Raw genomic sequence first — 14825 nt, 5'->3', positions numbered from 1 at the left:
GCAAAGTGGTTGGAGTTTAGCTTCAGAATGGCAAAGATGTTTTATTACAAATTATGTGAGCAGACTGCAGTTCCTCTTGAAAGACTAAACCTTTTTGACACTTGGTGCTTACAAGTTAAAATCAGTATCTTTTTGCTAGAAAATTAGAACCCCCAAACATTTTATTTATATATATATATATATATATATATATATATATATATATATATATATATATATATATATATATATATATTTTTAGCAGAGATCCTAGAAAATAAAATGGTTGTTGCAATATTTTCTGTCACACTGTATTTGCGCAGTGGTCTTTCAAACTCCTCAATTTTTTGGGGGAAAAAATACACTTTAAAAAAAAACAAAAAAAAAACTGTAAAGTTAGCCCAATTTTTTTGTATAATGTGAAAGATGTTACGCCGCGAGAATCATGAGAGAATCATTATCTTTATTCTAAGCAAAAAATATTGTGATTCTCATTTTAGCCAGAATCATGCAGCTCTACTGTACACTACTGTATAAAAACACTCACTGAGCTGGGTAAGATATAAGGCTCATCAGTTGGATATGCCTGCTTGTTGTGTGTTCTCTGCTTGCAGCAGTGGTCCCTGACCCTCAGAGCCATCCTGCAGCGTGGGATCCAGTACAAAAAGCAGGGCTAAAGGAGACCCAGAAAGAAAGTTCTATTCAGGACCAAGCAGCATAAATTCCAAAAAGCTTTATTGACCAACTGCTGTATAAACAATAAAAAAAAATGGTATAAAAACACACATGATTGAGCTTGTGGCCATCCAGTACTGCAGTGTGGGATGTGTCCAGTGCTGCAGGATGGCTGCTCGGCGGTATTCTACCTTTAGTTTGTTCAGTTAAGCTTTGACAAAAAAAAATATGAAAAATTGGAAGCGGATTGGTTTCTTTGCAGAGCTGAACCAGATTTTGCACTCTCCAGTTTTAGTAAATCAATTCCATCATGTATGTGGTATATGACTTTGGCTTTAACCCTTTCACTGCCAGGTCCGTACGGACCTACAGAAGTGCCCGCTGGCACTTCATTCTCCCTCTCCTATAAGCTTATGGTCACTTCAATGACCATAAGCTTATATCAGAATTGTTCAGCAGACTCTGCTGAACAGTTCTATAACTCTCTCAGCGGATTACAACCCGCTGGTCAGAGTGATTAACCCTGAATGTGACCCCTCCCCCCACCCATGCCGCCACTTCCCTGTCCCCAGCCTCTCCACCCCCCGCCGCTCCCTTCCACCTAAAACTACCCCGCACTCTCCTTTCCTATCTCGGGTTCTAATCATGTGGCTTGGGAAAAAAAACTTGTACAAACGTTTGAGTCCGGCGCCCCTAATTGCTCCTGGTAAGATCCCTTTCACATGGAGCGGATTCTGTCAAGCAGATCCGCCTGCTCAGCGGGGGACCTGTCTGCTGATCCCCCGCTGAGAAGGCAGATGACGGGTCCGTGTCAGCTCTGCTGATGCAGAGCTGACACGGACACAGCCCGCTGTTCTCTATGGGGCGGTCGGATGGAAATGGACCGCCTGTCCAGTTACATAGGTTATATAGTAGGTGAGGTTGAAAAAACCTCCAACCTATGTTCCATCAGATGCCATCCGATCCAATCTGCTAGATGGATGGGGAATGGGATCCCATTGATATCATTTGGGATGTAGCAACTGCACGAACAGGGCCATTGCTCCCAATTTTACATCCATGTAGGTCCTCATGCATGTCCCTGAGCTCGCGCTGTCTGCGTTTGGGATGGTATACCCACACGCATGTCAGAGTGGGAACAGCAGCTATGCCTGTGCAGCCTTTGCATCCCAGTTGACATAAATGGGAATGCGTGGAACTCCTGTGCGGGTAAACATGGCCCCCTATGGGGGTACACTTTAGTGTGCCACATGTGAATGATGCTTTAGTAGCAATTTGTCAGGAATTTTGTAAGTTATGTTGTGTTTATGTGCACTATTAATGATTTTAGTGTATTTTCAGCAAAAATATTGTGTTGATAAACATTTGCGCAAATTTCGCGCTGCCTTAAGCAGTAGCACCTTCTTTTTATTCTACTGGCCATGTGCTTTCAGAAAATGTATGGTTTGGGGGTCTTTTACAAATTATGAAAGCTGTAAGTGAAAAAGGAAAACCTCCCAGATTTTCTAAGAAACTTTTGCGTACGTCCAATTTTCACTATTTCTCAAAAAGGCGCAATTTAAAATGTACAAATATTTGTTATTACCTCAATACAGGTTATGCAATTTAGTAGGAATTTTGTAAAATTTGCTGTGTATTTATCTGCTAATCATGATTTTACTAGCTTTTTTGCAATAATATTGTTTTGGTAAACATTTGCGCAAATATCGTTGGACCTTAGAAATCAGTAGCACCTTTTTAGTCTACTGATCACATGCTTTCAGAAAATATATGGTTTGGGGGGGTCTTTTACAAACTTTGAAAGCTAGAAGTGAAAAATAAAAAAGCAATAGTGGAAAAAAAAATGGCCTGTCATCTAAGTGTACAAAATGGAGCACAGGGCCTGGCAGCAAAAGGGTTAAAGTCTAAAAAAATAAATAAATGAAATAGCTTTGAGGGAACTAATTCTGCTTTGATGCATAGGGCATTCATGTCTGAAGTTTTTTGTTTTGTAATATGTGATAAGAAGCTGCTCCTCAAATAGTTAAGTCTTTAAAATGTTTTGAATTGCAGGAACTGGGAAACTGTTTGGCTAAATGCAAGAATAATGAGAACCTTCAGCAAATATTGACCAATGCCACTATAATGGTTGTTAGTGTGACCGCCTCCACCACACAGGGGTAATTCAATGTGATTTCACTTTTTACATTGTTCATATTTTCTGTTTTGTTTAAAACTTCTTGCAATCTGTTTGTGTCATATAGCCAGCAACTGACAGAAGAAGAATTGGAGCATATAGAAGAGGCATGCAACATGGCATTAGAGCTGAACCAGTCTAAACATAGAATTTATGAGTATGTAGAGTCTCGTATGTCCTTCATTGCTCCCAATCTATCTGTTATCGTTGGAGCCTCTACTGCTGCCAAAATTATGGGTAAGTTACAGGCCCAAATTGGATATCTGTTGAATGCTGTTAAAGTTCATAGGGATATATAAACATCTTTGAGTACTATGTTTGTTTATATTTACCACTCAAAGATCGCACAATTATAAAATCTCTGTGGTTACAACCTGGTACTTGTATGTTGAAATGCAGAACACAAAGGAAGTGCAATAACAGCTCTGAGGTTCTAGAAGCATTCATTTTATATATGAGCAACCACTCTGTGTGTACACAAGACCGTCGCACAAAAGTTCATGCATGTTTGGAATCAAGCAGAAGGAGCCTCACTGGCTATTGAACTTCCTTTTTCTCGGCTCGTCGTATGTCTTGTACGTCACGTTCGGAATTGTTGGCCAACATTTGTGTGACCGTGTGTATGCAAGAAAAGTTTGAGCCAACAACCTTCAAACAAAAATCCACGGTTTTGTTGGTGGAAAGTCTGATCGTGTGTACGGGGCATTAGTGTCTTCAGTTTATTCGTCTCTGTGGGAGAGAAGATATAAGAATTCACTTTATTCTGCCAATCCCTATCAAGACTTACTACTAACTGGTGCAGTTTGTAGTAACTGTGGCAGAGGGTGTTGGTTTTCCCAGTTTCGTTCTGCAGGGACTGTAACCAGATCCCATAGGAAGACAGGAGTGGGGCTAGCCTGTAATTTTGCGACTGCACTGGGCCCGGCAGTATAGGCGACACACCTGAGTTCTCTGTGTGTGGTGTTGCCGCCAGGTGCTCTACAGGTCCAAGGCAGCAGTCTGTTTGCAGGGTACCCCAGGGTCCCCCCTTCCTCCCAACTCCCTTTCTCATTGAAGAGGGGTGCTGGACCTAACCAAAGTGGACAAAATAGTTCTGTGTTGTCCCTGGGGGCATTTAAAAACTTAGGATGTGGTAAGTCAGGTGCTGGCCCATTATAAGCAGATATAAGCAGATATGATGGTCAGTGGTTTTGGTGAACCCATTTCATGACACAAGATCCCATTTTCACAAACAAAGGAAGATCTTATGTCACCCGGAGAAGAATAAAAAAGGGACGTGTCCCTCCTTTGTTCCTCTGCAAAAGAAGGAATCTGTGTGTCTGTTTTCTTCACAACATTAATTGAAACCGTTTCAGGTTGAATCACTAATTCTCCATGCAAAGCTGCTTCCTTTGCTAATGTGTCTGCTGTTCTATTGCCTACAGATGACTCACTGTTATCTTTTTTTACGTGATGGAATTTTTACAATAGCATATGCAAGGGGATTACCCTCTGCAAGTTCAAAAACTGATTCTAGTGTCTCTTTCTGCACAAGAGTCTTATTGGATGAATCTACAAAACCTCTACGTTTCCAAATGGGTAAATAATCAGAACAAACATGAGCTATCACTATAAATCACTAGTGAGCCACTATTCTCTTCCTTGTCAATTGTCAGTACTGTTTTTACTGCTTCAGGTTCTGCTCGTTGAGCTGAAAAATGTCTTGGCAACTTGTGTTGTATGGCAAGATTACGCTTTGGATACCAAATTGAATACCCACTGTAGTAATTGCCTGATATACAGTATCTCGAACCATCAACAAATACAGGTTCATCAATTTTCTCTGCCTCTCTACGAAAGAGAGGAGAGTGTTTAGTGGACTTCACACAAACATTCATGTTCTAGCTCATTGTATTCTATGAACTGAGGAAGGATATACTTGGCATTGTGTTCAACCTGTATTTGTTTAGGTGATAGAGCCAACAAGCATTGAGAAAATCTTTGGTTGGAGACTCCAGGAACATTTTTCTCAAATGGAACTTCTAGGTACTATGTGGGGTTTGTAAAATGATTTTGTTAAATCCTACAGTATGCTCTGTTGCTTTTACCGCATAATGTACACCCACACATTCGACAAATCCCCTTTCTATTGGCGTAATTAAATGCAAAAAATACCCAAGAATTCTCCAATCTTCTCCCTGTTTCTGTAGCAAAACAGCTGAGATGGCAATTTCTGAAGCATGCACTTGCAAAGCAAATGGTACCTGTTTATCCACTGTCACTAATGCAGGGGCTGACTGCAAATCATTTTTCAACATTTTTGCTGGACTTCTGTCCAGGGACCAAATTCATTATCCTCTGTATGTTTTAACAAGTCATATAGCGGTTTCGCCTTCTCTGCCAATGACTCGATAAAATCTCTGGGAAAATGTACCAATTCCCAAAATTGTCTCAATGCTTTGAATGTTGTTGGTACAGGTAAAGATGCAATAGCCTCTATATGTTCCTGTAAAGCAGGGGTCTTCAAACTACGGCCCTCCAGTTGTTCATGAACTTCAATTCCCATCATGCCTAGTCATGTCTGTGAATGTCAGTTTTACAATGCCTCATGGGAAGTGTAGTTCTGCAATAGCTGGAGGGCTGTAGTTTGAGGATCCCTGCTGTAAAGGCTGCTTCTTCCCTGGACCAATCCTAAATTCCTACAAATGTTACCTCTCTTTTTATGAGCTGAACTTTGTGTGTATTCAGCTTGAGACCTTCTTCTTGCAGAAGTGTCAACAATTCTGCCAGAAGAGTCAAATGCTCCTCCTCATTTTCACTTGAAAGAAGTATGTCCTCTACATACTGATTTAAACAATCAGGTCTAGAGAACCTTGATAAAACATTTGCCAACGCCTGATGAAATATACATGGCTAACTGTGATAGCCTTGCGGAAGTCTATTAAAAACGTATTGGACATTTTTGTAGATAAATGAAAATTTTATATTGACAGCTTTTGGCCAAAGGAATGCTGAAAAATCCGTTTGCAATGTCTAGTACAGAAAACACTTTTGCGTTAGCGTTTAATTGCGACATGATATCTGGTGTTTCCGCTACAATAGGCGAACATGGTATGTATTTGTGTAGCATTCTTGGGTCAATCAATAGTCTGTATGCTCTAGGGTCATCTCGTTTAGCCACAACCTATAAAGGATTAATTGTCACAGAATTTGCTTTTCTGATGATACCCTGTTCCAAAAATTCTTGAATGATCATTGAGACAGGTTCATCAGAATCTGGTGGTAATTTGTATGGCTTCACAAATGGATGATCCTTGCCCTCAGTGTTAACTTCAGTACCTTTTAAATAGACCAACCTCGTTCTTTTTCTGACTCCAAAGTTTTTTGTGTGACTGTACCACTTGTTTTAACTTCAAATTCTCTCCTGTATCAGGCCATTTGTAATCAATGTCAACTGCTTCTGTCAAACAGATGCTTGCCACTTCTGAATAATCGGATGGATCAATTACCACAGGCTTACGATTAGCTGAACCTTTCTAAATCACTCCATTGCCTAAATCAATAATACACTCTCTTTGATACAAAATATCGGTCCCGATGAGATTTCAGATCCCTTACAGAACCACATGTCTCTTTCAGTTTGCAAATGACCTGGGATTTCAAAAGAAACATTTTTACACATTTTAGCTTGAGAATCACCTGTTCCATTAAATCCAACAATTGTACAAATTGCTGCATCCGATAAAACAGGTAATTTCAAACCAGTGACACTAATCTGAGCTCCTATGTCCAATACCGTTTTCACCTTTGTCCATTAATTTTAGCTTTTAAATAAGAACGACCACTCTTCTAGAAATATAGGAGCAATATAAACTAAAGAGTGGGAAACTATTTCTTTTTCCTCTGTCATGGGGAAGCCAATAATGGCTGTCTCCCACTGTTGTCACTGGTTGAATGTACATTCATATTCATACCAATCTCTCTTAGCTCTTTCCTCAGAAGAGCGTAAGGAGAAAGTTTTAACTTCTTCTGCTGAAGGTGGGGCAGAAGGTTTAGTGGCTATCAATCCATTTTCTTTGCAATTACCTATGCAATTTCTTTTTAATTAAGCACACCCCTTTTTCTGTTTTCTACATACTTTATTATCAAAAACTTTTCCCAAGGTGTCTTTCAGGACAGCACTTGAGAGATGGTGACTCCTCCCACCGGACCACAGGCAACATCTTCTTCCTCCAGATCTTTAAAGGGAGGCTCCTCCCTACCACACCTCAGTTTTTGTTTCCTCCGGCCTGGAGGGAACATCTTTTGGAGGGGAGCCAAGATCTATTAGGTGCTCCTGAGAGACAAGGTCTCCTATTTTTCTCAAGTCATCTTCCAGGACGGCACACCTGAGAGATGAGAGGCTCCTCCCCACAGGAAACACAATCAATCAACAGCTGTTTTAAGTCCACACCCTTCCCCCTGATCCTCAGTTTTTGATTGTGTTTCTCCCTACACGGCGAAACTGTTTGTTTTTTTCCAAATGACTGAAGCCTGGGGCTGGTGGTCTCCCCCTGGGAGCCGGACCAAATGCCTGGGAAGCCTCTGGGTCTGGCGGGATATATTTATCCTTCCCGGGGGGTTCCCCTATCCTTTCCTCAGGGGGGGCAGCAGAAACTGGGAAAGCCCCCCTGAGAGCTGAAGGCCCCTGGGTACAGTGGTGTCCCCAGAACTTCAGGGGCCTTTATCCTGCTCCCCCCCCCCTTACCTGTCCGGAAGTCCTTTCAGACGGGGGTGCTGGCCGTCGGTTCTTTCCAGGGGGATCGTATCCCCTGACTCCTGGGTCCCTGGTAGCTCGCGTGGGCTGCTGGGGAGGGCACCGCCTGAACGACCCGCGTTCTTACCCAGAAGGGAAGGCTGAGAGTCAGCAGGAGCAGGCGCCCACATCCTCCTTTCGAGGAGGCACCAGTTTACTATGGTGAATGTCTGCCTAAACCACCTCATGGGAATGAGGAACGTACGGCATTGGCCCCCCCCCATGTGTATATACTGACTGGACAGAGCAGGACACAGCCTAACCTTGCAGCTCCCTAAAGGGACAGCAGTTGTGGGGGGGGCACTTTGGCGGCTATCCTCCTTGCGTGTGGACCATAAGGATGGAAAAGCAAGCCCGGTGGCTGTGGAAAAAGGGGAAGACGACAACGGTGAGTCAAAAATCCCCAATCCCAGCCAGATGGTTTCTGGGCATTTGAGATAATCTCCCCAGGGGTCTGGATTCAAATAGCCCAGAAGCTTTTGCTAAAGACACCAGCCACAGCTCCCTCCTACATCAGAGATGCTGTATGGTGGACAAGTGGTGCAGAGGAGCGAGTGTGCCTAAACCACCTCAGATGGGAAAAGAGGTAGGTAAGGCATTTTTTCCCCTTCCACCTGTATTTACTGAGTGGTGCAGTGCAGGACCTGGGGGTCTCCATAACAAAATAGCCCAGAAGCTACTGCTAAAAACCACCAGCCACAGCTTCCTCTTATAGCAGAGACACTGTGGTTATCACAACAGTAGGTTGCCAGCCTCTCCCTACATACCCGGTTGTGGTACATTAGTAGGGGTGAATACAGCAAAGAGGGTGACCTGGTAGAACAAAGAGTTCCTTACTGGCCAGGTATACCACTGAACAAGTTATTAATGGTGCAATGGTTGAAGGATTCAGGAAGGCAGGGACACATGTGGAGTAGACCGGCAGATCAGCCGCATGATCCAGCTAAGATACCTTCATCAAGCATATGGAGTAAAGGTAAAGCTTACTGCAGAACCGAGGTTCGCCAAGAGTCTTGCAGTGGTCCCACCCTAAGGTAGGCCTGAGGTACTTGATTATCCTCTCAGGTGTGCCGTCCTGGAAGATGACTTGAGAAAAGTACTAGTTACTTACCGGTAACTGTCTTTCTGGGAAATCTTCCAGGACGGCAGGCCTACTTCCCACCCGTTGGAGGAGGGAAAATTTTAGAACACTAGAAGGTGAGTACCTATGAGGAATGATTTCCCTTGTGAACCAGGTTCAGGAGTTACTTCTCTACAAACTGAGGATCAGGGGGAAGGGTGTGGACTTAAAACAGCTGTTGATTGATTGTGTTTCCTGTGGGGAGGAGCCTCTCATCTCTCAGGTGTGCCGTCCTGGAAGATTTCCCAGAAAGACAGTTACCGGTAAGTAACTAGTACTTTTTTTCCTCTTTTTTTAGAGACCTTCAGCCCTCCCGTCTTACCAAGGTTTTGGCAGTGGTAGGTTCAGGCCCCTCTTACCCCCTAGGTGCTCGGGGAGAGCCGCAGAAGATCCGGTGACCCGCTCCAGTGTCCTGGGAGCGACGGCTGCGCGTGCACCGCCGCCATTATGCGTTGGCTGAGAGGAATTCTCGACCCCGCCGGAAGTGACACTTCCTAATATTGGGTCAGCACCCGACGTCATTTCCGGCGGCGGAGGCAGGGCACAAGCTGGCGCCTATTTCCGGTCCAGTGTAGTGGCACTATGGGAGTCCAGAAACGACGTGTGAAGCCACGAGTGGAGCGCAGCACACCTGCTATGGAAGACACAGCGTCTGCAGCGGTGGGGACAGGCACCAGCAAGGCTCAGGGCAGGGGCAGTGGATTAAGGCTGCCCATTTCCTTTACCTGGGGTTCCCGGTCTCTTTTTTTTTTTTTTCCCCCCCCATGGCCTTTCTTGGCAGAGGAGGCTGTGTTTTATCCCTAGTGCACCTTGTTGTGTTTGTTTTTTTTTGTTTTTTTGTTTTTTTTTCTCTCAGGCCAAAAGCTCTGACCGGGATGGGAGGAAATCGGAAAAAAGCCCTATGCAGTACTTGCATTGCTTCTTTAGTCAAAGAGGACTCTGCTTCCGTTTGATGACTTGGTTGCCTCAGTAAAGAAGGAACTATATGCCACAATTCAGACATATCGTGACTCATTAGTTAGTCCAGCTGCTAGTCAGCCCCCACATCAGTCTTCCCAGGGTTCATTTCCTGTCCCGGTGTTAGAGACTCTGTCTGAGGGTCCTTCTACCAGGGAAAAACAACCCCCCCACCCCTTCTGTTGACGAGTCTGAAGAGGAGGAGGGTGAAGGGGCTGAAGTGGCCCGCTCCAAGTTTAAGCTATCCCTGGAAGAAGTTTATGGGCTTCTTAGAGCCATACATGTTACCTTGGCCTAAGTGAAGAAAAAAAGGAGTTCACTCCCATGGGTAGCCAGGAACCTGTAGTATTGGGTTAACTAGCTTGAAGCTCATATGGTAGCGGATTCACCCAAACAGGAGATTTTATATTCCCTTTCTACCTTGTCCTCTACGGTAGCCTAAGTAGCGGATGCTTCAACCGAAGCAATTAGAACGTCGGCTAGATCAGCAGCCTTAACAAATTTGTCAAGGAGAGCATTATGGCTGAAGACTTGGCCAGGTGATGCGGCATCAAAGAGTAAACTCTGTGGGATTCCTTTTTCGGGTGACCTTCTCTTTGGCCTTGATCTAGATACCATTTTAAACAGTCCTTCCCGGAAGTGTTAATTTCATCGACTAAAATGACTAAAACATTTTAGTCGACTAAATGAATATTATTTTAGTTGACTAAAATACGACTAAAACTGAGATGACTATAATACGACTAAAACTAAAATGCCATTTTAGTCAAAAGACTAAGATTAAAACTAAATTGAAAATTGACTTCAACATTAACACTGGTCTGTAGTGCATGTTCATACCTCAATACCATAAATAATAACATATTAGATTTTTCACTCCAGCAGTATATAACGAGTTTGGAAATTGTAGAGAAATGTTAACTAATGCATTACAATTAATTACACACATTAGATTTTAGAGGACTAAAATGAGTTTTAGTCGACTAAAATGTACTGGAGATTTAGTCGACTAAATCCGATTAAAAAACAATTGCAAAAGACTAAAATGACATTTTAGTCCTAAGACTAAAACTAAATCGAAATTTGCTGCCAAAATTAACACTGCTTCCCAGTAAAGAGAAAGAAATAATCCCCAAAGTGCTTTTTTTCAACCTCAAAGGGCTCAGGAGCAGGACAAGAAGTCCCAGGGAGGAGGAAGAATTGGTCCACACAAAAAGTCAAAGGCAAAGGCGGAATCCTTTTTTCATCCTACGCAAGCCGAAAAATCACAATGACCCGACCCTGCGGGTAGGCGGAAAGATGAAAAATTTCTTTCCGCAGTGGTCAGGCATAACATCAAATCAGTTTTATACTGACCACTCTTTCTCAGGGCTACACAATATTTCTTGTGACGAATACCCCAAAGGATCCAGTAAAAGCCCTGGCCATGAAGCCCTCATTAAGGGAACTGATGCAGCAGGATGTAGTGATCCAAGTGCCACCAGAAGAGCAGCAACACGGTTTTTATCCTCACATTTTCTTGGTAGGAAAGCCAACAGGGAAATTCCGATTTGATTCTAAAACCTCTGAACACATCTGTCAAGTACAGAAAGTTCAAATGGAGAATCAGGAAAAGACACACTGCTTCTAGGCTAACTTTGGGTGCAAAGATAGATACCAGGTGCAGACCTCGGCTCACCACCATCCTCAGATAACGAACAAAAAATAGTCGCACACTGGAAATCCAAAATCTTGCTTGAATATATTCTTTATTGTCAGTGGTGCTACCTGAAACAAATGTTTTTCTTGGGTGTAGCTCAATTAAGGTGATACTTTAAATGCCTGTTTTTGTGAGCACTATCGATGTTGTGAACAAGTAAGCTACACGCTTGTGAAACGGGTCAACTGCAATTTTTTTTTCAGAAACCTGCTGACCCCAGATTGTTACATGGTGTTAATAGATTTATCCCAATCTCACTTCAGTCCCAGAAGTATCTCAGGTTGGCGGTAAAGATGGAAGGCGTGATTCATCATCTGCAGTTCAAGGCCTTGCCTTTCACCAAGGTGATGGCGGAAGCTCTAGCCCCGATTCGTCTTCAGGTAATCGCAGTAATTCCCTATTTTGACAACCTACTATTCGCCCCCCTCAATGGAAAGGTTGCAGGACAACTTAGCCAAAGCATGCAACCATCTGGAATCTCTAGGATGGATTCTAAACCTTCAGAAATCCTCCCTAAACCTGTCGCAGGAGGTTTGCTTTCTGGGCTGTCAAATCAACTCCATAGAACAGAAGATTTTTCTCCCGCCGGATAAAAGACAAGCTGCAGACCAACCAACCAATAACTTGCCTTCTCGTTATGTCTGCATTAAGGGTACTGACCTCAACAATGCCGGCTATTCAGTGGGCAAGACTGCACTTCAGGTGTCTACAATCTTTTCTCCTGAGGTAATGGGATCACTGCTGAAGATTCCAACCCAGGTAAAGACGTCACTATGGTGGTGGAAGAGTCAGGAGATACTGTCAAGGAGTCTAGATTAGGCCTTTCCAGTCGAAAGAAGACTGGCAACAGACACTAGCTCTTGGGGGTGAGGGGCCCACTTAGAGAAACTTTGCTCAAGGAAGTTGGTCCAAGAAGGAGGCGACAAGGTCCTCAAATTGGAGAGAACTGAAGGCGATCACTTTATCTCTAGTAGTATTCGCACAAGATCTCCGGTTTCACCACGCTCAAGTGTTAACGGACAGCGCTACAGCTGTGGCTTATCTAAACAGACAGGGGGGCACAAGGAGCAGGTCCATACAAGCACTGGCAACGGAAATATTTCTGTGGGCAGAGAAGCATTTGCTGTTCCTGTCAGCAATCCACCTAAACGGGACCCTGAACAGAGTGGCGAATTTCCTGAGCAGGTACCCCATTCAGGAAGCAGAGTGTTCTCTGAATCTGGAGGTCTTCGCAATGATTGCCAGTATGTGGGGACATCCAGAGATGGACCTGTTTGCCTCCAAAGGAAAATGCACAGGTTCCTCAGTTCTTTTCCTTAAGCAATTGTGACAGATCGCTAGGGATAGACGCTCTGGCGCATCCATGAATATTTCACCTTTGCTACGCTTACCCCCCCCCCCCCCCCCCCGTTCCAGTTAACCCCACTGGTATTAAGGAAAATCCAACGGGAAAAGGTTTTATTTTAGAGCTCTTGCAAGATCAAGGCCAGCACCGGTTAAGAATTTCCCTAAGTCGAATTTGTCGGTAGTCCTGCAATCCCTAGCAAGGAGTCCATTTGAACCTCTTGAAGAAGCGTCATTCAAATGTCTTACTCTTAAAGCTGTGTTCCTGATCACCATTACTTCAGCACGCAGGATCAGTGAGCTACATGCTCTGTCAGGGAACCTTACCTGCCACGGTTTCCGGATAGTTATTTTTTTAGGACAGACCCAAATTTCTTACCAAAGGTAGCTTCAATATATAATCACTCACAAGACATTGTGCTCCCAACCTTCTGTGCTAACCCATCGAGGGAGAAGGAGACCTTTTTTCATATGTTGGATGTCAAAAGGACTTTAGACGTCTCGTTTGTCCTTTTTTCGGGCAACAAGAAAGTTTGCCAGGCTTCTAAAGGATCATTCGCCAGATGGCTGAAGTTATCCATCCTGGAAGCATACTCACATGCAGGGTTGTCTCCTCCAGAGGGAATTCGTGCACATTCAACCAGAGCGCTTGCAGCCACTTGGGCAGAAAGAGCTGGTGCCACCCCTGAACAAATTTGCAAGGCGGCAACATGGTCAAATTTCTGCACCTTTTGTGCGACATTACAGGCTGGACCTCACATCTGCCAGCGATCAGGCATTTGGCAGGAAGGTCCTGCAGGCTATTGTCCTGCCCTAAGGGGTAAGTCTCTGTTATCCTCTCAGGTGCTGTCCTGAAAGACGCCTTGGGAAAATTAAAGGTAAACTTGCCAGTAACTTGTTTTCCATAAGTCTTTCAGGACAGCAATGACCCGCCCTATTAGTTTGATGCACTATGCTGTTGACTAACGTATGTGCTTATGTGTTCCAGTTAGGGCTGAAACAACTAATCGATTAATCAACAACTAATCGATTATGAAATAAATTGATTACTATTTTCATAATCGATTAATCGGCAAGTAACATAATGGGGTTAAAAAGCTAAAATTAGCCCTATATAGTACAAAAAGAGCAAATAATCTCTACTGTAAATATTACTTTCACTGTTGCACAGTAAAAAAACGAATTTTTTATTTTTTTTTTTAACTCCATTATGTTACTAAATGTCTTAGGCCTGGTTCCCACCCATGTGTTTTTTGGTGCTTTTTGCAGAAATGCACTACAGTTCATTTAACGTTCACATCTATGCTTTTTTCAGCTGCTGTGTATTTGGAAAGGGTCAAGGACCTTTTTCAATGCAAAACGGTGCTTTTTTGGTTCAATATACTTCAATGGAGAAGCTGCAGAAAAGCATGTAATATTAGAGTCCAGATTCAACCTCTAATAGTATATAGAGTATATCTCTTCTTTCTGTTATTCTCAGAGAGGATTAAAGATTTTACTCCCTAACCATATAGTTGGTTATTTATTTTTACCCCTGCGTATAAAGATATTTAGGAATAAATTGCCTTTTTTTAAACTTTACAAATTAACTAAATTAAACACCACACTTTATTTTAGTGTTATTAACCGATTAATCAAAACAATAATCGGCCAACTAATCGATTATGAAAATAACCGTTAGTTGCAGCCCTAGTTCCAGTCAGGGGCGGAGGTTGTCTTCTACAACTGAGGTGTGGTAGGGAGGTGCCTCCCTTTAAAGATCTGGAGGAAGAAGATGTTTCCCGTGGTCCGGTGGGAGGAGTCACTATCTCTCAGGTGCTGTCCTGAAAGACAGGTTACTGGTAAGTGTTTGTTTTTTTTTTTTTTCTTGAATTTTTTTTCTCTTTTTTTTTTTTTTTTTTTTTTTTTTTTTTTTTACCAAAAAAAAAAAAGTTGCAGTTGAACACCTTTTGGTTATCTTCTGCAGCCAGCGGATGGAGTGCTAGACACTGCTGGCTACACATTTTTCTTAATTTCATTGCAAAATCTGTTTATAGCATAGAAGTAATGTGTTCCCCTGCTGTTCAGTAGAAAAAAAACCTTGGCTACTTTTTTCTTTTTT

At 43.0% G+C, this 14825-nt stretch overlaps 1 protein-coding gene across 5 annotated transcripts in view; it reads left to right on the top strand.

Moving 5' to 3' along the window:
• The window catches only part of PRPF31 (pre-mRNA processing factor 31), a 190007-nt gene that overhangs the window by 102391 nt on the left and 72791 nt on the right, over nucleotides 1-14825 (top strand). For all 5 annotated transcript variants that reach the window (XM_073602307.1, XM_073602310.1, XM_073602308.1 and 2 more), the window contains 2 exons: nucleotides 2707-2813; nucleotides 2898-3067. In XM_073602307.1, coding sequence (XP_073458408.1) covers nucleotides 2707-2813; nucleotides 2898-3067 — 277 coding nt within the window. The remainder of the gene's footprint in view (nucleotides 1-2706; nucleotides 2814-2897; nucleotides 3068-14825) is intronic.

The sequence above is a fragment of the Aquarana catesbeiana genome, linkage group LG10 (assembly GCF_042186555.1).
Source record: "Aquarana catesbeiana isolate 2022-GZ linkage group LG10, ASM4218655v1, whole genome shotgun sequence".
Lineage (NCBI taxonomy): Eukaryota > Metazoa > Chordata > Amphibia > Anura > Ranidae > Aquarana > Aquarana catesbeiana.
The sequence above is the reverse complement of the archived record's forward strand: the minus strand, read 5'-3'. Positions and strand labels throughout refer to the sequence as shown.